Source organism: Ambystoma mexicanum, chromosome 2q, assembly GCF_040938575.1.
Source record: "Ambystoma mexicanum isolate Mex_15411 chromosome 2q, UKY_AmexF1_1, whole genome shotgun sequence".
Taxonomy (NCBI): domain Eukaryota; kingdom Metazoa; phylum Chordata; class Amphibia; order Caudata; family Ambystomatidae; genus Ambystoma; species Ambystoma mexicanum.
Window position 1 is genome coordinate 1,193,100,839 of NC_090924.1, and position 26,163 is coordinate 1,193,127,001.

At 42.7% G+C, this 26,163-nt stretch overlaps 1 protein-coding gene across 2 annotated transcripts in view; it reads right to left on the reverse strand.

The window, feature by feature from the left end:
• The window catches only part of NEBL (nebulette), a 1,132,595-nt gene that overhangs the window by 791,001 nt on the left and 315,431 nt on the right, over nt 1-26,163 (reverse strand). For both annotated transcript variants that reach the window (XM_069648592.1, XM_069648593.1), the window contains exon 3: nt 23,416-23,500. In XM_069648592.1, the coding sequence (XP_069504693.1) occupies nt 23,416-23,500 (85 nt within the window). The remainder of the gene's footprint in view (nt 1-23,415; nt 23,501-26,163) is intronic.

Here is a 26,163-nt window from a genome sequence, read left to right on the forward strand (position 1 = left end):
GTGTGTTTTCACACATGGTGTATGCAGCTGCCTAAAAAGGTGCCAGTAAAGATTGCATACTAAGAGACCTCACAAACGTTCATCAGTTTGTGTGCCCAGAAAAAATTCTGGGTAGGACAATCACTTTGGTGAATGGACGGCTTCTGCAGCACAAACATGTTCACACCAAACCAATATTACATATATGTTAAAATCTGTAGATCAAGCTGAATGGCCTTTTGACAAAACAATAGGAGGGTTTATTTGCACCCAACGAGACCAGCCTCACAATGACAATCAATAATAAAGTGATCAGATCATGCCATTTAATTGGGATAGGGCATGCACACAAAGAAATACGTATGAGGAGAAATGCAGAGCGCATTACAGCAAATTGAACTGTCTGTAGGCCCTTTCACAGTGAGGAAAAATGGGTACAAGTGCAACAAGTTCACATTCTCCATTTCTTTCTCATATGAAGGTGGTGTGCCCCAGGACAGCTGGAGTCATGTTGCAAAGGGTCAGCTCTAAAGCAGCTGAACAGGGGTAGGGTGTAGTGTTTTATCGAACTGCTGAGTTACTCATGGTATTGTTTGTGGATGCACTCGAAGGTGTAAGACTTGGGCATTAATCGGAAACCCGGGGTACACCATGTTTGACGATGGAAGATATAGATCTGGATGCATGCCGCTTGGGGACTTCAAGATGGGAGACTTGGCTTTCGGTATTAAAAGCTACCGAGTTTCTGCAGATTTGTCTCCAGTCAGATGTTCAGAAACTATTTCTTATGCCTTTTCTCCAGCCACTGTTACTTCATATGACCTTGTCAGGAAGTTGTAATTCAACAGAGGAGGCCGGTGTGAGGGGAATATTACCATTACTAGCGTTTAGTCTGGGTAGAAAATGTAAAGCTAAGCTCCTAGTAGCGCAATCCCATATAACAAGCATTCACACATCCTGCATAACATTGCAAACTCGTGAGTCGTGTTGTAGGACAGCAAGGTGCAAATATCACGTATGTGATAGTCAAAAGGCCTTTCCCCATGAACAAGGGGCGGGAGGAATAGTTCTATTTTTTAACAGCAGTGATGCATGCAGCAGCTTTAAATCAATTGTTACACTTTTTGGAAATAATGTAATAAGCTGAATGTTCTTCAGGGAGTGGGCTGGAAGGGGATATAGGGTGGGATGAGTGAGAATACAAATTATGTATGCATTATTCTGCCTTTGATATAACGAATAGAATTGTGAATACAAAACAAAATATGGGTTTATATGGGCTTTGGCAATGCTTGTTTTAAACAGTACTTCAGTGGCTTTGCCAATGCCTGTTTTAATAGGACTTCAGTGAAGGACAAGCAGAGCACTTACAAATCAAGTGGCTGAGCGTAGGCTACACCAGTAGCATGTTTATAACACTAAGTCATTAACACTCAGAAGAATGTGTTGAACAAACACTGGCATGCACTAGGAATGCAAACCCTGATGGTAAATCTTGATTAAATTGAGCTCAAAGAGTTCCCATGAGGAGGTGTTTTGGGCGGGAAGAACACTGGGATGGGTCAGAGTGGCCATAGGGATTAGCAAGACCATGGGCAGGCAATGGATGGACACATAACCAAACAGCACATACAGACTTTGTATCCCTCCTCATATGTAATTTCCCTATGTCCCTCCTCATATGCCATTCCTCCCTAGCTGTACTCCAATGTGATAGTTTTGGCTTATCTGTGTTGCAAGCAACACCTAATAGCCCAAACTAAAAAGAGAAAAGTGCACTGATAAAATGAATAGAACACTGTAATCAATAGATCTACACCAACAAAAAGCTGCTTGCTAAACTCATGATCTTGCTTTCCCCACCTCCACCAGAGAGGTCCCTCTTTCCTCTTGCGACATGATTGATTTTCTTTCTCTAAAGTCCAAGTCTGAAATGTTTTCCATCTGCTGCAGAACCCTTGTGAATCATGAGAAATACACGAGTTTGCACAGATTCATGAGACACAGGGCATTTCTAATGTGCATTGAAACGTTCTTAGCTGTGAGTGTGTGAAGACTATTGTGATGCCACTTGGTCTTGCCTGGGAGAAATCATGGATTGGTTTTGACCAATCGTACTAGCAATCTGGATATATTATCTGGTTATATTACGTTATTTTATGCTACATGATTTGTGTTAAGCGCCTACTGCCATAGGTATACCTTCAATGTGCTGTGCGGTTGAAGACTCTTTGCAAGACCGTAGTCTGTCCAAACATGAAAATACACAAGCCTTGCGTTGTATGCGAATAGTTATTAGAAATGAGCTGACTATTCTATAACTAGCAGAGATGACGAGTTTAGAACACTCTACAAACCATGCAAACAGTGTGTTCAGTCGCTGACAAAGAGTTGTTTAGATGGAGGTGCTTTCGACGACAAGTGTTTAAAAATAATTCTGTAAAACTTAGGGGGCATTTTTGCAGTTGTTCCTTAGATGTTCGACTGTGGGGTGTAAATGCACCCCAGAATGACATGAACTGAAAGGCCAAGCAAGGTCTTCACTGCGAGATTTAAGAAAAGACACATTGGAATCTATAAGCCAGCTCTATCCTTGATACAGCATTGAAACACACAGATGAAGGAAAGTCTGCCTTAAACGTTTATAAACTGCATGTGCCTAAGAAGGGTTAAAGACATGTGTTTCTGCAAATGACACTGATTTAACGAAAAGGGAAAAGGCACAGTCTGACGGAGGACCAAAACAGCAAAATTTTACATTGAATCCTATGCAATAAAAGGCTTTGAATCTGGAAAATAAAGATGAAACTGTACCTTATATGAAACAAGCAAAGTCAAACAAAACATTTAACTGAAGTAAATAAACACTTACTTTCCAACATACGGAGTGACATTATGTAAAATGAAAGGGCCTAATTTTCCATGTGGATACTGGTCATGTTAAATGGAACTGCCCGTCTTTCATTATGGTTGTGGGAAAATAAATAATATGCTTAATAAATCGAAATACACATGGGCAAAAGGCCAAGCTGCAATGTGGTGAAATAAACAAAATACATTTCATGAGGAATCCATGTTACCTATTTAAAAGGTTGTTTCTTTCAGAATGTACATGTAGCTTACTTTGCAGCATCCCCCATTTGAGTGCTGGACTGTATTTGCTATCCCTGACCTCAGAGATCTTTGGTCAATGAATACCAGGAATATGGTCTGGCCGGAGGGTCACAAAGCTTGACTCGGACTGAAAAATGTAAAGGATAATACACATTAAGATCGAATGTGTGGTCACTGCAGATAGCTGAGGCAGGCCTTATCTTTGAAGACTGTGGCTGATGCATACTAGGCATTTACACCCCCAATAAACTGAGCCTTAGCTTCAAACAGAGAGGTCCTACTGGACTTAAATAACTGTTAACCTAAACATCAATGCCAGCCTGAGCAGCAGATGTTCCATACCATGTGACTTTCAAGAAATGGAAACTAAAGAGTTCATATATTAATGCATTGCTATTGAGTAATATTGGACAATTCATTTTCCTTAATACAAAGAGACCAGTGCGTTGTACAGAGTTCATCCAGGAGTAATTTTGAAGAGGTCAACAAGCCCATCAATTCTATGTAAATTTAAACTCCATGTTGGAGAGCTAATAGAACATGAAATTAATGTTTTGATTATGAATTTTCATAGTCCTGACTATGTTAGTTTTGGTACAAAGGGTGAAAGATGATAACGCACTCCAGGGAGGTTGTGCCAAGACCAGCATTGTTTCTCTAGGTCTGGCATGAGTAGCGGAATCAGAATATATATATATATTATTGTGTTTAGTTGAACATTACAAAAAGTTCCCATGTTGTCACTTTTTGAGTTGCTGCTGTGAAAGTTTAAAATAGTCATTTTTGACAATCCTTTCTCTCCTCCCCTCCTTATCCATAATCTAGATCTTCTAAATCCCTAGTCCTATTGGCTGGCAAAGGCTGGCCTTCTGGAAGGAGCGTAAAATAAATATCCATTCCGATGCATGGGGAAGTGGGTTGGCACTGCATAAATATTCATAATATGGATGGTGTCATAGGTCCTAAATAAGGTCAATACCCTATGACACTGGGACACTTGGGCAATTGCTGGACAATGCAGAACTCTTTTGCCAGAGACTTTTGCTTCGAAGGCGGGAGTACCATCTGAGGTAGACGGCCTAAAACCTGACTAGGCACTGCTGTGATAGCTGAGCTATGAATGCCTGACGTATAAGCAGATTCATACCTGTTTCCAAAAGAGGGTCCTATTACCTGGCTGGCCTGCTGAGCTATTAGCAGAGAACTCATATGTAAGTAAACATTTCCCAATGCTATTAAATTTGTGGGGAGGAACTACCTGCCTTAATCCTGTCCATCAACTGTGGGTAGAGGGCAAAACTGTGTAGACCCTTAGTGCATTTGATTACCCCTATAGAAAGGATCACGGGATGATTCTTGTTAAAATTCAAAATGAACAAATCTCATTCCCAGTGTACTTTAACCAATATTGCCCATACCGTAATTGGGTAACCCTAGTTTTACTGTAACCCCAGACTACTTGACAGAGGAGGGGTGTCCCTGGTCCCAAAATGAAAATCCCCAAACCCTGCCTTTCATTTGAATGTGCTGTGTCCAAAAACAAATGTTCCCATTGATTCCATTTCCCATACTCCTGCCTTGCCATCCATTTCATTGTCCCGAACCCTGTATTTCGAAATAAAAAGTTGTTTTTATCCCAAACAAAATTCCCAATATGTTCCTGCTCCGTAAACTTAGCCTTTAAACCAAGGGGTGTCACATATAACTGATGGCTGGGTTGGGTGCTGGGAGAAAAGAGGATTTTGCCAAGTAAATTAAACCAAGTGTGATTCTCCAGTTAATGGATATACACTTTCTCCTAGGAGTAATCAAGTGAGACTCATAACAGAAAGCTATGAAACCGCTCTGGGGTAAAGAAGGGACCAGAGTGCTGTGCAAAAGGGGGCATTCTACCTAACAATGTCTTTAAACATTTCCTATGTGTTAATGTGCAGAAAACCCCCCATGTGTAAAGCACTGGAAATGCAATGTGTGATTTGATGTATTAGCAAACCTGTGCTTATTGCAATTGAATTGTTATTCAGAAATACCTGTTAGTTCATGATCACAAGAGGCTTACCTATGTGCTGAACTTATTATTTTGTGCCACACGGTTGGTGGCACAAACCAATAACTGTCCCCAGAGCTCTGGTTCTCCCTAGGCTGGACTACTGCAACAGCCCCTTTCTAAATCTGCCTGCCTCTACTCTCCGCCCTCTGCAACTCATCCAAAACAGGGCTGCGAGACTGACTTGTCCTTGGCCTCAAGTCCAGGGATCATATCTCTCTAGGACTGAAATCTCTGCACTGGCTCCCAGTGGCGGTAATGATTAATTTCAAAACCCTCGGCATTATCCACAAGGTCTTCTGGGGCCTGGAGCCTCAATACCTTCAACTCTCTCTTCCTAAATATCTTTCTTCTCGAGCTCTTCGCTCATCCGCCTCCAACTGCCTCAGGGCCAGTCGCTTCTCCAAGCAACGAGTTGGTGGTCGATCTCTTTCTTCTATTGGGGCCTTCCTCTGGAACAACCTCCCTGCCTCTCTGAAACTTTAGGAAAACCACCTCCGGATCCGGAAGCACCTCATGACTTTCCTCTTTGCTTCTGCTTTCTCTCCTCCCCTCCCCGCTAATCTCCTGGCTCAAACAGAAACTGCACTGGTTACCTGGCTACCCTCTGATCTTGGGCCCAGGTCTCCTCCACGCCAGTTGAACACCTGCACTGCCCCCCTGGCAATCCTTGCACTTGGAGGCTGTTTCTGTATCCCTACAACCCCATACCAGCACTTGACACATGATGTCTGCACTTAGCCTTGCACTTGCCACCAGCTGGCCACACTTTTTATTTATTGTCTTTATTTGTTTTACTGTAATCCTATGTACTGGACTGCTCCCTCCCCCTTTCCCCTCGTACTTTTCCCTTCCCCCTTCCCCTGCACTTGCGCGATCTCAATGTCACCTGGCCTAAGATAATTGTCTCTGTCTACCCTCCGTTCCCCCTCCCTTGTCTCGTTGTACCTTAAAAACACTTGTGTATAGGCACGTTATAAATGCCATATCATTTCATATCATTTTCAGTGTCATTTATATTAATCCCATGATTTAAATACATCTGCATGTATTGTACTATACACTGGGCTGGTTCCTGGCTCATTGGTGCACTGGGGGAGGGAGCTAGGTGGCTTTAAACACACTGGGAATCAACCCAAATAGGAATCTATTTGGCACCTTGTTGAGTTCCACCTTGATTGGGGGGGACTCCCTGTGTTGAGGTTGGTCATCCAATAAATCGTTACACAAACAACCCTAAGGATGGAACACCAGTATTTAGCTCCCCTGTGTTGATAACCCTTTCTTCCATCAACATTAACTTGGCATATACTGCATGCCACTTATAAGTACTACCTGCAAGTCGCTGGAAAGACTGCAATGCTTTGGTTTTGGTGAATATTTTGAATGGTCTCCACAGAATAAGGTACAGGGGGTTATTGGTGAGAGGGAAAAGGTGAGTTTATGTTTGTGTGGTTATTTGATAATGCCAATTGGACAAGGGTGCTGTACCTTCTGAAGTCAGGCTTATGGATGGCAATACAAGCCCTAGACTTGACCGGGTGAAACATATTATTTAACATTGTAGAGGGAGACAATACTTTACGAGGAGAAACAAATTAAAACGTAACATGAAAGAATGCAGGGATACATTATCACTCACAGGAAAATGCACACTTCTGACCTGCATATCACCAATCAGAAAGAACAAGTAGCCTTCCTGGCTACTCTCCAAAATGAAGGTTGATGGAACAGATACAAGTTGGCACTTTATTTTGTGAGAGGACAGAAACATCCATAGATAATGTGGAGATTGATTGACATTTAAGATGTAGGCTGATTTCTGATGCTAACAGCAAGTAAATGGTATGACAGAGAAAGAGCTTTGTCATGGTAGCTATAAAGAACCTACCCAGGAGTGCCTCTGGTGATCTCAACAGTAGCATGATAAATGTCCAGTTCGCAGCACACTTGTTCATTATGGAAATAGTGCTCACACACTACACATTACAGATAGTATGAACCCTTCATTAATTATTTGATTCAGGCCTGATGAGAATCAGAGAGACCCCTTTCTACATGGGCAAGAGAACTAACACCGGTTGCCCATCAGAAGTGAGATTTTATAACAACCTCCCTGCTAAATTGCTGTTTATTCTGCAATTTTATAGGTGGGACATGAAAGCAGGAGAGACATTATGTTATTATGAATATTACAGCAAGTGAAAACACCTAAGAGGAGGGTGTCAGCAGCAAGGTCACAATCCAAATGACAATTATTAAAAATAGGACAATGGGCCTCATTTCGAGGTGGGTGCAACGGGATATTGGCTACCGTTAAGGACATTGATGCCGGTAATCCATTTGCGCCCTATTCCGAGGTCCCTTAGCAGGTCCCGCAATAGGCGGCTGGTTTTACCAGGCACCCTTAGCGGGAGCCGCTAAGGGACCAGAGAGCTAATAACGGTACCGCAAATTGCAGTACCGTTATTAGCTACTTCTCCATTCCCATTGAGCCCTAATGGGAATGGGGAATGTATTTTTCAATGGTGACTTACCGGTCCCTCCAGGGTCAGAATAGACCGGTAAGTCCCCATTGAACCAGGTCAGACCCGGACCCGGTATGGGAGGTAGTCATGGCGCAAATAGCACCATGACTACCTCCATACTCGGAATGAGGCCCAATATCTTAGACAGGATTTGTAAATGGGCCCGATGACTTGCACTATGGATGCTTAATAAAAAAGGGTGCTGATATATCACTACACCATGAACAGCCTAAAATTACAGCTCCCCGCTCCAATTTTTGAAATGTTATGAGGTTGCAGCTAGGCAAGACGCGTAAGAGATTTTTTCTTATTAATTAATAGGCCAGGAATTGCAGAACATAGCAGCCAGTTGGGCACTGTTAGGCTGAGTCCCACAATGATATGTGCTACAGTTGATGACCACCACTGCTATAATTGAACAGAAGGTAGAGACTCAAATGTCAGTTGCCTGGCTTTGATCCTGAAATGCAGACACTTCTGAAACCAGGTGTGATCTGCAACACTAGGTCTGTTTTCATTGTTAGGGAGATTTTTACACAACCCTCTCCGGACTCTTTTGTAATTATCTAGCCCAGCAGTATTCAAACTGGGGGGCGTGTCCCCATAGGGGGCTGCAGCCGCAACCCTGGGGGGTCATGAGAGCCCAGCATGAAATGTAAAATAATTAATTTGATTTGAAGAAATGGGCAGGGGCGGCTCACATTGTCAGGCTGAAGCATGAAACGGTCTCAGGCACCAATGAAAAAGTGTCCGGCAGTTGAAAATGGATATTCATTCCTTTAGTCACAGACTGTTTGAATAGTACCTAAGGGGGGCTTTGTGTTAAACAGTAAAGTAAATTGTGATATTTAAAGAATATTTATTCAGCAACAATTGTCGAAATTACTAACTGCATAGTGAAGTAACTCATCAAACTAGCCCACATTGGCCAAAAAGGTGGCCCATGTTGACTGCCCACACTAGCATTTTGCATTTTTGGTATGAGCATCGCCATATTGCCCTATAGGCCAGACCGAGCTTGGTGGCTCATCCATAATGGCGAGGGGGCACCCACCCAGTGTCCCCCTCACCTATTATGGAGGAGCCGAGGAGCCAGCCCAGTGAAACACTATTTCCCTTTGACAGTTCAGTTCAGTTCCCCAGACGCACATGCTCACTGAGCCATGCACGGCTGGGGCGTTTTGCTTCACCAGCATTGCATAGCTCATTGGAAATGCTGGCTGGGGCACTGCATGTCTGTCTGTGCAAGGGGGAGATCCTGCACCTCCTCGCACATATGGACAGAGTAGCCTGGAGCAGGGCGTTTCAGCACCCACACGCAGGCCAATGCAGAAGGTACGTTTATGTTCATTTTTTTAAAATGTAAACATGTGTACGGAGTGGATGCGTGTATGCTTGTGTTATGAGTGAGTGTATGGTGACAGATGCTTGTGTGAATGATAGAGTGATTGCTGTATGAATGTGTGTGTGTTAGTTTGTTTTGGTCTGTTGAGCTGATTTTGGTAAAAAGTGATGGATAGAGGGGGAAAGGATAGTTGTACAACAAACACATTTTAAAAATTCCTAAATGGCTTTGTTGCACAATCCCCCTACACACCTGCCAAAATAAAAAAAAATAGATATGTACCTCCACTTAAAAAATTCACCAGCCGCTACTGGCCCTCGGACTGTGTTGGGAACAGGATGGGGGGAGCCAAGGGACTGGTGGGAGCAGGATGGGTGGGAACCACGGAATAGTGGTGGGATCAGGGTGGGGAGAGCCCAGAGTGTGTGATGGGATGAGGGAGAACCCAGGGACTGGGTAGAAGTGGGATGAGGGAGCCCAGCGACCGTGATGGGAGCAGGTGGGGGAGCCCAGGGACTGTGCTGGGAGTAGGGTGCGGTGACGGCGCGCAATACATACTGTCCATTTACCCTTTTTGGGGGGCCCGACCTGCACAAATTTTGCTCAGGGGGGCCCAGGCCAAAGGCCAAAGGCCAAAAAAGTTTGAAGACCACTGATCTAGCCTAAGGTTTAATCGTTTTAGACTCAAAATAGGACAGACTCTCTAAATTAGTAGCCAAGGCAGAGCAGATAGGCTTCACAAAAGGGAGGCAAAAGAACTGTTGGATAGGTACAGTTAGGTGCCCAATAGACACCCTGACAGAGAGCGCACTGCGCATATTTAGAGAAAAAAATATATTCTTTAAAAAAAAAGGGCTGCACATAAAACACATATAGTTTAGAAAGTACTGTAATTGTAATCCAGTAGTACAGAACATATTTTAAAAAAACATCAAATGCCTAGACAGACCCTTCTCACTCCCAAAGCTAAATGTATGTCGACTCCCTGTTGGTAGGTGTAGTGTGTGGGAAGAAAATGGTATTCCTAAACAGAAGTAATATACATTATTGAGTCATATTCAGAATCCACAAATGCCACACATTGAGCCTCATTCCAAGTATGGTGTTCCGGAAATAAGAATGCTGGTCACACTGTACTGACACCCTTTCTAGACTGCCACTATCCATCTCTGCATTCCAGGGCCGTTGCGCCCAGCAGCTCTTACCTGCCATGAGCACCGGCCCCAGTAGACAGAGCTGTCACAGAAGCACCGGCACCATTGCAAAAGGTGCCAATGCTTCCGTGCCCCCATTCCCGTGGGCAATGGGGACTTACACTTTCCGCAGCCTGATATTCCCGGCGGCCGGGACTTGTAATGTTGTGGTGTGTTACCGCTGAATTCCGAATGAGGCCCATTGATAGTCACAGACATTTCCCATAGCTGCTAGTACATTGTAAGTCACTTTAACACATGTACACAATGGGCCACATTTCGAGTGTGGAGGTAGGCCGCTTTTACTACCAGCGGTTTGCCGCCCAACTCGTAAAACCATTTCGCCACCTGATATCCCACTGCCACCAAGTCCCAGCGGCCAGGGATATCAGGCGGTGGAAAGTGCAAGTCCCCATTCCTGTGTAGTCCCATAGGACTCCAAGGGAATGAGGACACAGAAGCACCGGTACCATTGCAATTGGTGCTGGTGCTTCCGTGACAACCCTGCCTACTGAGGCCGGAGCGCATGTCAGGCCAGACCTGCAAGGTGCAACGGCCCTAAAAGGGAGAGTTGCAGTGTGGTGGTCCGGAAAGGGTGCTGGTCTGGTGCGTCCAGCAGCCTGATTCCAGACCGCCACACTTGGAATTAGGCCTAATATGGTGAACATCAGACCGAGATTGATAGAAGGTGTTACAATTCACAACAGGACCCTGAGGGCTGCCAATATAGTTAGGCACACAACATCAGTTTGTCTGATCTCATTACACTCCTATTTAGCACACTAAGTAATCAGGTTATATATAGTACCCTTGTGCATTTCAGTAGGCAGCAGTGTAATTCATTGATATAGAAGTGAGTAGAAAATCAGGGATACATGATTCAATTCTAGTTTCAATTGTATTTATTGGTAGCAGAGCCACTCTACTGAGAACTCACATGGTTTAAATAGCCTGTTATATGACATTTCTTCCACTCAGGAGGGTCTAAAACCACATTTTACCTCACTGACCCTTCAAAAGTGGTTGTTGTCATTTCTGGCTTGGGTTAGTTATCTTCCTGGCATGGGGGAAAGGACTATTGAGCTGCCCTGACTAAATGCACAGAAGAATTTAAAGATCCAGAAAGGGGGACATAAAGAGAAAGCTGGAGAGAGTGAGGTGCCCAGCTTGTAGGGAGACTTTACCCAAAATCTATAAAATGAAAATAATCCAAGAAGGCCAAATATCCACTGCAGTGCTTTGCAAGGGAAAACAAGGTTATTACATGCAAAAGGCTTTGGCGGTTCTGTAGAACAGAATGGAAACAGAGCTTGTCATGCCCCAAGATCTTACAGGTTATATAGCGGAAAACCGCACTTTATCATACCTCGGTCACAAGGTTATTGAACCTCCTTTATTGGCTACCACCTTTATGACATACTAATACACCATACAGTCACTTGACCGATTGGGCACGCCTTATCTAAGCCGATTCCTCTATGCACTTGGCCCACTACAACGTCACTATCGAATGCTAGTACATGATTGGCTAATAGGTATATTGTGAGATATATCTATGGTATCACTGGTAATATGGGGAGTACTCCCCCAATCAACAGTGCCTCACAAATAGACCTTAATATTCTATCTAGCCCTGTGTGCAACTCATCTAGAACTAATGAATCCCTCACCCTATAGCAGTGTTAAGCCAAGAACCAGGCCGGTGTATAGCAATAATTAATTTGGAAAATGTAATAATTGAAATTACACACCACCTTCCCAGTGACACCAAAACAAAGATGCAATACAAATAACTCACCTTTTGGGAATAAACCTTAACAAAATCGAAGATTACACCCACGGTGCGCTTTTATTTTTTTATATTGCAAGATTATGATGAAGTTAGATTTGAATAACATGCACATTTTTGTACAGGCAAAAACAATTTGCTCATTACTTATAATCTCCCTGAATGCATGTCAATGCTAGCAATGTGAAAGCACAACAGACTTGGAATACACCCTTTTTAGATGTATAGCATCCTTCTTCCTTCACCCTTATGCAATGCAAAATCTCTTCTACCATGAGCCACTTTCTCAATCTCTGCAGAGAGTGTATATTTCAAGAGCAAAGTGGGTTACCGCTACTCGGTCCGGCGCTATTCCAAGTTCCGGGGCGGGGGTGGGGGGGTGTGGAGTGTACTGTAAATTCCCATTCTCATTGGATCACATTTTTCAGAAGTTCCATATAGATGACTTTTAGGCAGGTCATGTCCTTTTGACTTGTGCATCCACCTTTTAACCTCAAAACCACACATCTGAAATATTAAACTTAGAAGGTGCTAACTTATTAGCCCTGAATTATGATTGGACTCCTACGGCCCTCTCTGGCCCCAAGACCCAGCCTCATTCTGTGGATAGGCTCCTGGAGCTATGTACTTGAAATCATGGGAGGGATGAATGCATCCACTGGAGTTTTCATTTTACACTTAACAATATTGGCAAATGTTTTTATTTTACACTTAAACCTGACACTATACATATTTCTGGATTTATCTTCTTATGCCGCATTTGACAAACTATGCCCATTTCGGCATAAGGATGCACGTCCAAATGGCATTTTTGTCAATTTACTCAAAAATTATAAAAGTTATCATCCCACATTGTTTAGGCTGATATATTATTTCATAACCTACCACCTCCCCGACTTCTGGCTTCTGGACATTTTCTGGGGAGCTATGAACACATTTTAGGTTGTAGCTTGAATTCTCAAGGTCAAATGTTGATGGAAGTTGTGGCAACAGAACGGCCTTGGGATAAACTTTAGAATGATATCTAAGTTCTTTTTCTGCGACGAACGGATCTCAAAGAAAATTGACGAAATAGGCTTTTCCATGTAAATCTATAGCAGCATAACTACATACATATGATTCTGACAATCAAACAGCACACTAAGTTTCATTTAATTGTCAAGGTTTTGTTTCCCCACTGAACAGGATATCTACTCCATTGTTGACTTTATTTGGTGTAAAGTCATCAGCCTTTCTTGTCCCAAGGCTAATGGGTGATCTGTTGCTTATCTTAGATAGAAGCTGCTCATAATTTCATTCTTGGTCACTGTTTGAGGGTTCTGAATAGAAACAGAGCCCTTCACAGGAAACAGAAACATTAAGTCATGTCTCTCGAAACAGACACTTTTGTTTGTGAAGGTTACATTTGCTAGGGCACATGAGGCCTTCTGTTTTTTTTTTTTTTTTTTTTTTTAATAAATCTTAACTGTCATATGATGTGCACCCGTCTGACCCAGACACGTTTAAAGTAAGACAGGCTAAATTTACTGGCATCATCTCTGCTCCTCCTATCACAAATCATGGTACGTTCCAGAAACACTGCACCCCCCCTTATTTCCTTTAGACCCAAGGTCCCAGGTCATGACATGACCAGGGCACCACTCTTGGGCTTCAAGTTCAGGGATTTATTTGCTTTGGTTATGTGTTTACTTGTAGTTCAAATGGGATGACCGCGCTTTGGGTGAGGGCAGTAGTGCTCTAAATCCTCGCCTGGCTTGTTTATCCTTCAAAGGGCACATCCCCTCTCCTCCCCATATCTAACATTCCATTTCCACTGCCTACGTGCTCTGCAGCTGATTAAAATGAGTGTTTTTCTGAGTGGCATGTGTGCCTCTGGCCTCGGATTCTCTTTTGGGGGATGAAAAGGGGATCTGTCTTGAGTCGGAGCTAAACAGAGCTGTACCTCCACATCAGGGCCTTCATTCTGCTCATCGTGTACCAGGCCTTAAAATCCAATATGGAAGTACTCTTGTCATGTTGACCCCCTGACCTCGCTTTTACTAAAATACCATTCTGACTCCATCTTCCACCAACTACAGTTCACTTCTCACACCTCCCTCAAAACTTAACTGTATGTACTATTTCTAAACACAGGGCCTATAACACACTGACCTATCTGTAGCCTCTGCAATTGCAACATTAATACATTTGTTGCTACATGATATATCGTTTATGTGTCAAAACTAACTACACATGATACCGGTGCCTTCTCCTGCGCAAAACTCAACCTGTTCATACTGCAGCACTCACTAATAGGTATTTCTCAGCCTAAACCATTTTGCCTGGCTGGAATGCTGTACGTGCATCCCAACACGCTCCAGAGTAATGCAGAGGATGGTTCACCCTGAAGGAGGTAGAGCCAGTGCACACCACGCAAACAGCATGGAGAGTGGATGAGCAACAGAGTCTGTGGAACGCTTCAAACTGCAGCCTTTCTGATAGCTGGAGGAACTTAGGCCCACTCAATACTGAGAAATGACCGACCCTGAAGCAGTCGATTAGCACTTTTGGCAATTAGTGTCAAATACCAGTTGCATGACAAAAGGAGGAACCGACACCAGGAAACTAAGGCAGCAATCCAGGAGATACCTGGAGAAGCAGTTGTGCACAGACAAAACAGACCGCCTCCCCGGACGACACACACAGCTGAGAAGAAGGTACACAGCATTAATTGGGAGATGGGATGAGGGCGGCAAAGTCTGGAGGTGACCGGAGAAGGGGTGAGAAGCCCAGAGCAGGGGCTGATTTCAGATAAGCAAAGAAAGGTTGAGAAACCCAGAAACCCAGGATGAGGCGAGATATCAGGTAAGTGAAGAAGGAGGGTGAAACCCAGAAGCCCAAAACAGGGCACAATACCAAGAAGGGGTGAGCAACCCAGGATCCCAGAATGGGATAATATTTCAGATAAGCAAAGAGGTAGTGAGAAATCTAAAAGCCCAGACTGGGGTGAGATTCCAAGAATGAATGAGAAACCCAGAAGGCCAAAAGAGGGTGAGATTTCAGATAAGTGAAGAATGGGTGAGAAACCCAGAAGCCCAAAACAGGGCAAGAAACAAAAAGAAGGGGTGAGAAACCCAGGATCCAAGAATGGGATAAGATATCAGATAATCAAAGAAGTAGTGAGAAATCTAGAAGCCCAGACCGGAGCGAGATATCAGGTAAGAGAAGAAGGGGTGAATGGGTTGAGATATCAGATAAGCACAAAAAGGGTGAGAAACCCAGATGTCCAGAATGGGGCGAGATTCCAGGAATGGATGAGAAACCCAGAAGACCAGCAGAGGGTGGGATATCAGATAAGCAAAGAAGGGGTGAGAAATCCAGAGACCCAGAAAGGGTTGAGATACCAGACAAGGAAGAAGTGGGGAAAAGCACAAACATCAAAAAAGGGACAAGTTGCACACTATTCACTGTCAGTGTGAAAGCAAAGACAGCACCCATCTGGGTGTGAGAAGCAGGACCCCAAGGCAGGGTGCAAATCACAAGCTGCCCAGGCAGGCAGAAGGAAGAACAACCCTAAGCAAGTGTGAGAGAGACTGCCATACAGGACCAAATAATTATAGGTGAATCCAAGCGATCGGACACTGTTATCCCAGGTGAAAAGAAAGAATACCAAAACATTGTGTAGCCCTAAGACTTAAACTGCTTCTCCAGGCAGCTAGCCTGGAAAAAGACAGAAAGATGTTTGTGGAGATCAAGCATCAGTAGGAAAAGAGAAAGACTAGAACAATGACACTTAGTAATCAGGCATGTAGCCTGAGAGAATACCGATGGACATTTGGGAGGGGATCAGAAATTAACCACCATTGCCAGGAGTTGGTGAAAGACCCTTTTAGACTTTTCTGGTTGATGTTTATGCTAACCTTATGTAGTAGTGGTAGGGACGGACCGTAGGTAGGTCAGGGTTTGGATGGAGGACTGTTTTTTCTGTTGTAAGATATCCTGATGAGCAACGTTTTATTATTTTCCATAGCTAGGGCAACAACAAAAAAACATTTTAGAAGTAGGGGTAGAGCAGGCCTTAGCTCTTTTAATGAAAACTCTTAGTTGCAAACATAACCTAATGTCCATCTCCTGAGTCACAATGCATAGTCCACAACATTAGTGTAGATTAAAATAATCACCCTAGGGCCAAAAGGGGATTCTTGAAGAGCACCCTGTACTAGGAGCCATATGAGCAAATAAGGTTTCAGTGGCAGGAGGTCTTCAGTAGAGGTCCTTCTCATCACAGTTAAACCAACGGGAAAAAGATAAACATCTAGGTGTCCAAATAAATGAGACAGCAGAACCAAAAGCATGTAGACTCTCATGTCCTTTGTAATACAGGTGACCTTATGATATCTTCCAAATCAGGCACATGGCATCCACAAAAGGACACAGAGAATAGGATTGCACTGATGCTGTAGCTGTGAGGCCACTCCCTATCTTCCCAACTCAGCTACAACAAATTGCACCATCCTCACAATGTTCCCCCAATTTGTTCCCTAACTACCTAAAAAGTGAATCACAAGTCTAAAGTCCTGATGCACATCCACCCCAAAGGATGATGGACATCACCTCAGTACATCACCTCATTGGCCAACACTCACCATGCAGAGAGACCCTTTGATCCTTAGGAATGTTGGAAAAGGTGACAAATAAAATGCATTATTACATCTGAACACATCTGAAAAATATTAGATGATTGAAGGAATGCTCTTTATAGATGATGCAAACTCAGCATAAATTTACACTGAACTATCGTGTAATCAATGTTAAACATAGCAAAAATAAAAAGCACACAAAACATGCTATGTTGTAGGCTATACTGACAAAATAAATTATGTAAGGCAAAGGAGTTTCTACATTTATTCTGGCATGTGCAAAAGAACATGCAGAACTGTGCAGCATGAATATTAGTATTCTGCAAGGGAAGGGAACACAGAAAGGTATTACAAGTAATATGAGAGGTTGAGTGTATTTGTGAACAGAAAAACAGGTTACTTCTGTGTTTTTCAAAATAGAAACAATTTGAAAGTTTTTCTGTTATATGGGATGGAATACAGCTCATGAAGATTTGATATTTTTTTAACCTAAGCTGAAAACTTCAGTTCACCGACCCAATGTGCTTATGCAGAAGTCAGCCATTTTGAAACCAGGAATGCCTAACTCCATCATGTGTTCCTTTGATGAAGGCATTAAAAAGGCTAATGGCGGATGTGTGTTTGCCAAAGGCGTGGACCTTTTTCGATATTTCAAAAAATGCATTTAAATGTGAGCTTCATATAAGGGATTCACCACAAATCCATGGGATGTACATATAAGCCATTAACAGATGCTTCAAACAGGAACTTAGCCCTGACTTTGACAGAACATTAGACCTGAGTCATAAAAATAGATGACCAAGTCATGCTTTTGATAAGTAAATTGGTTGTTTTGCTCATTATGGGAGATGTTCTCGTGGCATTTATTTAGCCTACTGTGACAAATTGAGCTACTTTGTCCCTTCTCCCTAAGGGGAGCCCCCCTGTGAGGTTAGGGAATTGAGCCTGCTCCACAGCATCCTTCCGCGCGGCCGAGGCAAGTGCCAATTTACCAGGAAAGACTCCTCCTTTTAGGGGACAAGGACTCCCATTCCTGGGAGGATTCCCTAAGCTAATTCACTTGATGGGACCATCTGCCATATCAAATACTTCCAAGTACAGAGACTTGACTAAATAGAAAGGTAAATAAGTTCTCATCAGGAAGAAAGAGAAGCTGACTCTTTAAATGGAAATCACCAATCCACTGTGACAAGTAGGTTAATGAAGGAGTGCTCATCAAATGAGAGGGGAGAGAGGAATACTTACAGAAACCGGGGAGGTCCCCTGGAAGCATAACTCTTAGCAGGAGGTGGAGCTGCAGGAGAATGTGATAAGGAGAACAGGAGAAGAACCCAGGTTCCTAAGACGTCTGCAGACGTTCCCAAACAGGTATGGAAGGTAACAAGGACCCTGAGAGGAACAGAAGGCCAAAAGTTACTCATTATATGCTCCAGGAAACTTGTCCCAGTAGAAGTGAGGGAAGCTAAAAAAAATAAGTTAAGAAATGTGAAATGCCTGAAAGAAAGAAAGACAATACTAGACGTACCTGAGAGGGAGATCAATTGAATTGAAATAACAAGGGAAACTCATCTCAGTAGAAGTGAGAAAGGCTTGGAAACCAAGTTGATAAACTTGAACTGCCTTAATGTAAGAAAGGGGACAAGAGACATCACTGAGAGGAGATCAATAGAATTGGAGTACCACTAGAATCTAATCTCAGAAGAAGGAAGAAAAGCGTGGAACCAAAAGTAAGGGAGGTGAATTGTCTTAATAAAAGAAGAAGAATAATACAAATCCCTGAAAGGGAGACAAATAAGACAATGATACTATCTGGGGTGTCCGGTCAAATGGTTGAAAATAAAAGATCGAATGACAATTTGATCGAAAGTCAAATGGTCGAAAAAAAAATGGTTGATTTGTTTTATTTATTTATTTATATATTTTGTTAGTTTTGTTTGGTAAAAAAAAAATAATATAGAAAAAGGGGGGTTGTGGAGGGTACCCCCCCCCATAAAGAAAATGTTTTTAAAAAAATCGACCATTTTTTCGACCATTTGACTCTCGAACAAATGGCATTCGATCATTTGGTTTTCGACCAAATGACCTACAACCACTATCCGGGGAAGAGGGGAGAGTTAACTCCAGGTCAAGAGTCAAACAGTTGAATACAACAACGAAAGAATATGATGAAGTGAAGTTCAACAAAGCCTCTGTGTTAAACAGAACACACCATGAAAAAATTAACTATAAGTGTTCACAGAGCCGGAATTATACAGGAAACATTACTCATCCAGCTCATGTAAAGCCCATTAAGATTGATCCTCATCAAGGAAAGCCACTTCTAAAGAGGAAAGTAGAGTTCAGAATCTCACGAATGAGCTACATAACCTGAAAAGAAAAGTCACACAAAACTATTAAAACATTGCACATTAACAAATGTGGGAAGTACACATCAGGAGAAGGGAGTCATTCTCCTGACCTTCGTTTGTTAAGTTAGTGGTAGGGTCAATTAGCATTCGTTTTTGGACAGTGGAAATATTTCTTTTGGACATTCACAGACGACTGACAAGCACCTTAGTTATTCAAAGAGATAGGGAATACCGCTGCCTGGAAAAAGACACGGTTTTGTCTACGTAGTGATACGGATAGTTAGTACTTCATATCATTATTTATTAAAATCACCTTGTGAAAATCCTCAGAGAGTGTGCATCCTTCTCATGATCCCCACACTACACACACATGTAAATCAATTCAGATAGAATGACACAATCCCAGATTTAAATTCTGCAGCAAAAGAGATATGTTTGAATTGACCATGGGAAATCCATTTCTGGCAATAACTTTGAAACTCTGTTCTGAAACAAATACTGGATACAGATTTAAATTCTGTGGACATACACGGATCACGTCCATATATAAATGATATATTGAAATGTATGATCTATTAATTTATTCACATATATGGCTAAATATAATAGAGGGCCGTTTCTGGTGCAGGATCATGGGTGTCCCAGGATCCTGGGTCTCCGAGGATCCACGTCTATGGAGTATTTGTGCCTGGAATTGGGCTGTCCTCATTAAGGGCACTTGCTCTGAGAAGGCATGGCATATTATTCATTAAATATAGATGTGAGCCGAAATGCCCTTTATTAGCATTCATAGAGGAAAGTCTCATAGCTGAACCCCTTAAGAATAATTTAATCTTTTGCAAGGTGAATGGTGCTCTTTTTGTGGAAATTGTTTGGGCCCCGGACTTTTTCCAATCTCAGGGTTTTGAGACTCTTTTATCAGAAGGCTAATTCCTATTCCTATTTATCAACACTATGTAACTACGCTCCGGTTTCTATAGTCTCCTATTTGTTCTCGAAACCTTGACATTATCTTACACAATGCCCCAACCTGGATGTGCGAAGATTACGGCTGTTTATGAGGAATAAATCAGCTACCCCTAAGAACAGTTTGGAGTTCCAGATGTAAACTGGGAAAATGTAAAAGATCCTGTCGGATATGCAAGCGTCAGTATAATGCAGAAACTTTGAGACACATATTTACGGAATGCCCGAGACTTGAATCATTATATGTGCTGATTCTTGGAAATTTGGTGCACATCTGTGACTCTAATAAGTCTCTAGGGTTTTGGACCTATTTCATGAATACTGATTCTCTTTCCACACATCTTGCCCTGTATTGAGTATGGCAATGTATTGAATCCTATTTTAAGGATAATTCAGAGGAATGCCTACTTTGTTGTGAAATAACGAAAGTATGAATTAGGTAAACTGAATTAATGTTTTAAAGGCAATAAGTTAGCCTGGTATAAAATTGAGAATGTTTTAAAATGATGGTTATTATACTGACATGATGTTGTATGCATCTGTAAATAGATTTGTCTGATGATTCTTATCAATTCACTTTTTATATTTGTTAATGTGTTTGTCTCTTCTTGTTTTTGAGTAAAGTTTGCAAATAACTAAAACACTATAAAGTATATATATATATATATTTCAATAGATCTTAAGCATGCAGTGAGAAAAATATAAATGAAGTCTCAGGATTTAGAATAACCTTTCATATTTCTTATTAACTGGACATTTCATAATTGGGATGGTAAGAAAATTGAATATTTCATTGCAATTTGATTCCTCTTTTCTGGCCACAGTACCAGTTCATATCCAACACATACCTTTATGGGCCAGAAAGTTCATTGGGCTATAGAAATCAACATGCAAGGACACAGTGGGTGTGAGTAAGCAAAGAACCTATCATAGGTTCTGTTCAATCCAAAAAATCTGCGTAGAATGATGCTGCATTGGAAGATTTTGCTTGTATTCAAGCTCAAACCCATGGGAAAGAGATGGAGTTTTGGGAAAGCCGGAAAGAACGAGAGCCTGTCCAACAGGAGATGAGCTGATTGGGAGTCAAACTGAAAGTAGATAATAGGAATTCTCATCAATGTGGCCTTTTTCCAATGTGACTGAATGCCGAGGCCTTCCCAGAATCCAAACCAGATTATCTGAGAGGGATGTTGGGAGCAGCTGGACAGACTGAAAGGAAGATCTTATCTGGCGGCACTGCCTGAAGCTGGTTGATGTCTGTACATTTCATGGGCTTTTGCAAGACAAATCAAAAGTAAGTACAATGACCCCACAATATTTAAATAAATGTCACAAGAATTATTTAAATCCCAGGTATCAATTACAAATATGTTGGGGAACCCAGTTGACAAGCTGTGTCACTGAATGGAGGAATATTGTACAAATCAAATATGCGTTGTGATTTTAAATTAAAAATGGAAACGACTTTGTAAGAGGGTTTATCTCCTGCAATTTGGGATCTCTGGAAGCTCTAGACATATCAAAATGAAATGTGGAATAACAAGTAATTTGAGTGGTCTCTACCATAGTCTTTAATGCAATTGAAATATCTTCTTAAATGAACCCATGTAACTGGGGGTATTTTCTAAAAATATTGAAAAAAAAGCTGAATGCGCAATTACTGCGGATTTGTCTTGAAACACAAAATCGAAGCCCATAATGACAAACATGGGGTGCAGGGGTTGTGGGGTGTCCCCCACTCCTCATGTTCGTGATTATGGGCATTGGAGGTTGCAGTCCCACCTCCATGCCATTGGAAGCAGGGGACACTAAAGAAAAAAAAAAGAAAGGAGAAAAAGGCACCCTGCAGCATCAGCTCCGACCCACGTTAGTGGAAGGGAACTGACACTGCAGGGACCGAGGAGAATCGGCGGCACACTTCAGAGTGTACCGCCAAAAAGGTAAGTGGGGTGGTAGGGTATACCGGATGGCAGCGAGCGTGATCTATGTGATCATGGCGCAGCAGGATAATGCAATTTGATATTTTCAGATTTGCAATATCTCAATGCGCCGTAATCACGTAGATTCAACTGGGGTGCCAAATGGTTGACCCTGAATTATAGTGAAAGAGTTAGGTGATACTGTCCCAGCATGCCAAAAGACTACCGATTTCCTGAATGCATGCATTTAAATGAGATCTAACCAATTCAGCTCCACGAACCATTCAATAGTATCTATGCCCAAGATATGAACCAACAGCGTATCACAGCTTGTGTCTGTGTTGAGTCCTGGAATTAGAGACCCATATGTTAGCATCAATGTGTTTCTCTGATGCTACTACTGGTGAACTATTTCTTAAAAAAATCTAAGACAAACTTTATTCGTAGAGCTGTTGCAACTTATGATTTCAAGGCAAGAATGTGCTGAAGTATACAACTATAATTCCATACTATAGATCGTGTGAATCAACTTTTATGAAAATGACTTCAATTTGCATTCATAAAAATATGTGTTTATTGTCTTGAATGGTTACTCATATTTGCTGTTCTATGTTTGGATTATTTTGAGAATTTGAATGAAAAACATAGCGAGACAAACAGTGCAATTCTGCATGTGGGAATAAAGAGGAACAGATGCAACAAGGAAATAAATTACAACTATGAGGCAAAGGTGTGTAGCTAACGGAAGGGCAGACAATATTGGCTAAGCTCTCCAGTGCCTTCAAAATAAGACTAATAACTCCACTAGCAGCATTTCTGGGACTATTACAGACACTCTGAGAAGAGTGTTTATCAAGTCCTAAACATAATCATGAGTTAATATGTATTAGGTGACCCACTGGATATTGAGCAAACTAGATGGCTGCATAGAGATTGTTATTGATCTCTCATCAACCAATTAGAATCTTAGAGTGTGGTCACTAACTACTAGTATTGCCTGCATTCAGACAATTCAGGCTTCAAAAGCAATCAGGGAAACAACAATGCAATTTCCAGGCAAGATTTCTTTCAACAAGACAATTCCTCTCAGGGAGAAACATATGTTGCTGCAACATCCAATTTTACACTACAAAGAGATAGCTAAAACATAGGAAAATGCTTTCACTTCCTTATAGAGACATCTTTTACTTTTACAGGACACCAAATGCATGTTCATGTTAAACCCACTCCAGTATAACTAAGTTTGCAATTTAAATGCTTAATGTATGAAGACATTATTTAAATGATATAAAACAAAAACACATTTAATTTACTAACTCAGATTGTCTATTTACTATACTAACTATTAAAGCAACGATTTTACTTCACCACAAAAACTCCGAAACAGGTATTGTTATTGCAAATATGCGCCAATAGCCTTGTAGACCTTGTGAGGTGTCATTATCACTTACGATAAAGGCAAAGGTGGTAGGTTATTATACAGCAATAATGAGGTCTATAACCTATAATATTTCCAAAACAAGTAGTACAGACAAATCATTTAGATGCATTTCTCATAACTTCATTACCTGACTCTGCAATGCACTTTGGTGCTTCAAACGAAGGTTTTCAGGTGTATCTGCTACTGTGGTGAACGACTGTTTTGGATAATGTCTAAGAAAGAATTTGATAAACAAAATGCAATGTTTAATTATCTGTAGTGGCAACCTGGATAAAATAACAATGAAATGCATCTGTTTCTTCTTAACATAATATATAAACTTGTGACACTAAGCTAAAAAGGACTTTGAAAATGGCATTGTGGAAGTCTACTATATCAAATGATAAGATATGATATGATGTGGCATTTATAATGCCCCGTACACAAGTGTTTCTAGGTGCCACACGACAAGGAGGGGGAAACAAGGGAGGACAAAATAACGATCTTACTAGGCCTTGTGCCATTCAGATTGTGCAAGTGCGGGGAAGAGAAGTGCCAGGGGGAGGGGAAGTGGGCAGTGCAGTTAACTCACAAGTGCAGCCAGCGGGTGGCTCATAAGTGCACAGAGAAGGGACTGTAGGGTTGCAGATACAGACCCTTAAGTGCCAGGGAGCCTGCAGGCAGTGCGAGGGCAACCGGACATGCAGGAGCTTGGGCACGAGATCAGAGGGTGTGCAGGTGACCAGTGCGCAGAATAGTCAGGTGCATCAGCAGGGGAGAGGAAGTGAAAAGAAAGTTTTTGAGTTGCTTCCGGAATGGGCAGTGGATCTGCTCAAGTTTCAGAGAGGCATGGAGGCTGTTCCACAGGGCGGCTTCAGCCGAGGAGATAGACCTTCCCCCAACTCTCTGCTTGGTGAAGCATCTGACCCTCAGAGAGTTGGAGGTGGATGAGCGGAGAACTCGAGAAGGAAGATGTTTTTGAAGAGAAAGTTGGAGGTAGAGTGGTCACAGGCCCCAGAAAGCCTTGTGGACAATGCAGAGGGTCTTGAAGTTGAGCCTTGCAGCCACAGACAGCCAGTGAAGAGATATCAGAGCTGGAGAGATATGATCCCTTGGCTTGGGGCCAAAGACAAGTCTTGCAGTCCTGTCCTGGATAAGTTGTAAAGGTCGAAGATGTAGAAAGAGGCTGTTGCAATAGTCCAGCCAAGGACCGGAGCTCTGAAGACAGTAAGCTTCTGGGGGAAAGTGAGAAAAGGAAGAATACCTCAGAGGAGGTGCAGCTAATAGTTTGACTTCTTGGAGATGTCAGAGATGCAAGGGGAGAAGGAGAGGGTGGAGTCGAAGATGACACCAATGTTCTTAGCCTCACAGGAAGGAGCTGGAAGAGGGCCCAGAGTAGGCAGCCAGAGAGAGAGAGAGGAAAGGAGGGAGCGGGTGTCAGTCTTATTGGCATTAAGGCAGAGATCATTAGTGGCACAACAATCCTGAATTGCGGCCAGACAGTGTGGTATTGGAGAAGCGGAGTGGAGCCTGAAAGAGAGCTGTGTGTCACCCGCATAACATTGGAGCAGAAAGCAGTGAGGCAGTGGGCAAGAGGTGCCCGTGAGTAGTGGTTGAAGAGCCAAGAGAGAGGTAAGACCCCAGGTGAACACCACAAGTAGAGAAAGACATGGAAGAGAGAAAATACCCCAGTTGGATCTCAGAGGGTCGGTCAGTGAGAAAGGAGGTCAACCATACCAGCGCCTGATCAGTAATATTAAGGTTGTCCCAGAGACAATTGAACAGGATGGCATGGTTAACCATGTCAAAACAAAGGATAGATCAAGGAGAAAGATGACAGAAGGGTGATTAGAGTCAAGCTTGAAGAGCAAGTCTTTGCGGGTGTTCAGTAGAGCAGTTTCCATGCTTCTGGCAGCTCTGAAGAAAGACTGGTGGTCATGCAGGCAATCAACAGATTCGGTATGTAGATTAAGCAGGGTAATGGCCAGTCTTTGCAAGCTTTTGCCCAGGAAAGGAGTGATGGAGATCAGGCAATAGTTAGCCAGTGAGGAAGGATCGCCCAAGGGCTTCTTTAGAAGGGGGTGCACAAGTGCTTAAGTGGGGAGGGGAAGTTGCAGCGGCAAAGGAGTGATTGCAGAAATCGGCCAAGGCTGGACCAAGGGTGTTGATGTGGTCCTTGATTGTTCTGGATGAGCTGGGGAGAACCTGCTCTGATGAGACTTTCATAGATCGGACATGTCTAGAAAACATTGTCTGGGGTGAACAGGGACAAGGAGGAGAAAGGAGGAGGACGGACGCCTCAGACGGGCCAGGAGTGGTAGAGGAGGAGGAAGAGCAGGTAGAGGAAGAGAGGGTGGACAGGATGTCCTAAATTTTAGTAGTGAAATGAGGAACTGGGAGGGAACAGGAGAGGTAGAAACTGCAGCAGGATTGGCCAGCTCCTTGAAGATTATGAAAGTTTGGCTGAGTTGTTAGATGCAGCAGAGATGCAGAGTTGGATGTAATATCTCTTCTTAGAGATGACAGAGTCTGTACTGCCTTTGGAGCAGGCGGCAGGCCAGTTTGTCAGGAGGTGTGCCTGAGGCCCTTCACTTCCTCTCCACTGCCCTTCACTTGCGTTTAAGGGCTTCAAGGTCGGAATTGTACCAAGAGTTGCACCTGGATTTGGACTTCAAGTGGATCCTCATGACAGGGGCCAGGACATCCAGATTGTTAGAGATAGAGAGACGGTGGTTAGAGAGGGCTGTGTCAGGGTGTGAGTCAGCCAAAGGTGCAGGAGGATGACAGAAAGTAGCGGGAAAAGCCTCATCTGACACATGCTTCATGGGTCGGATGATCGAGAAGGTATGTGGTAGTGCTATAGTCAGCTTGACGTGCAGGGAAGAGAGACAGGTGG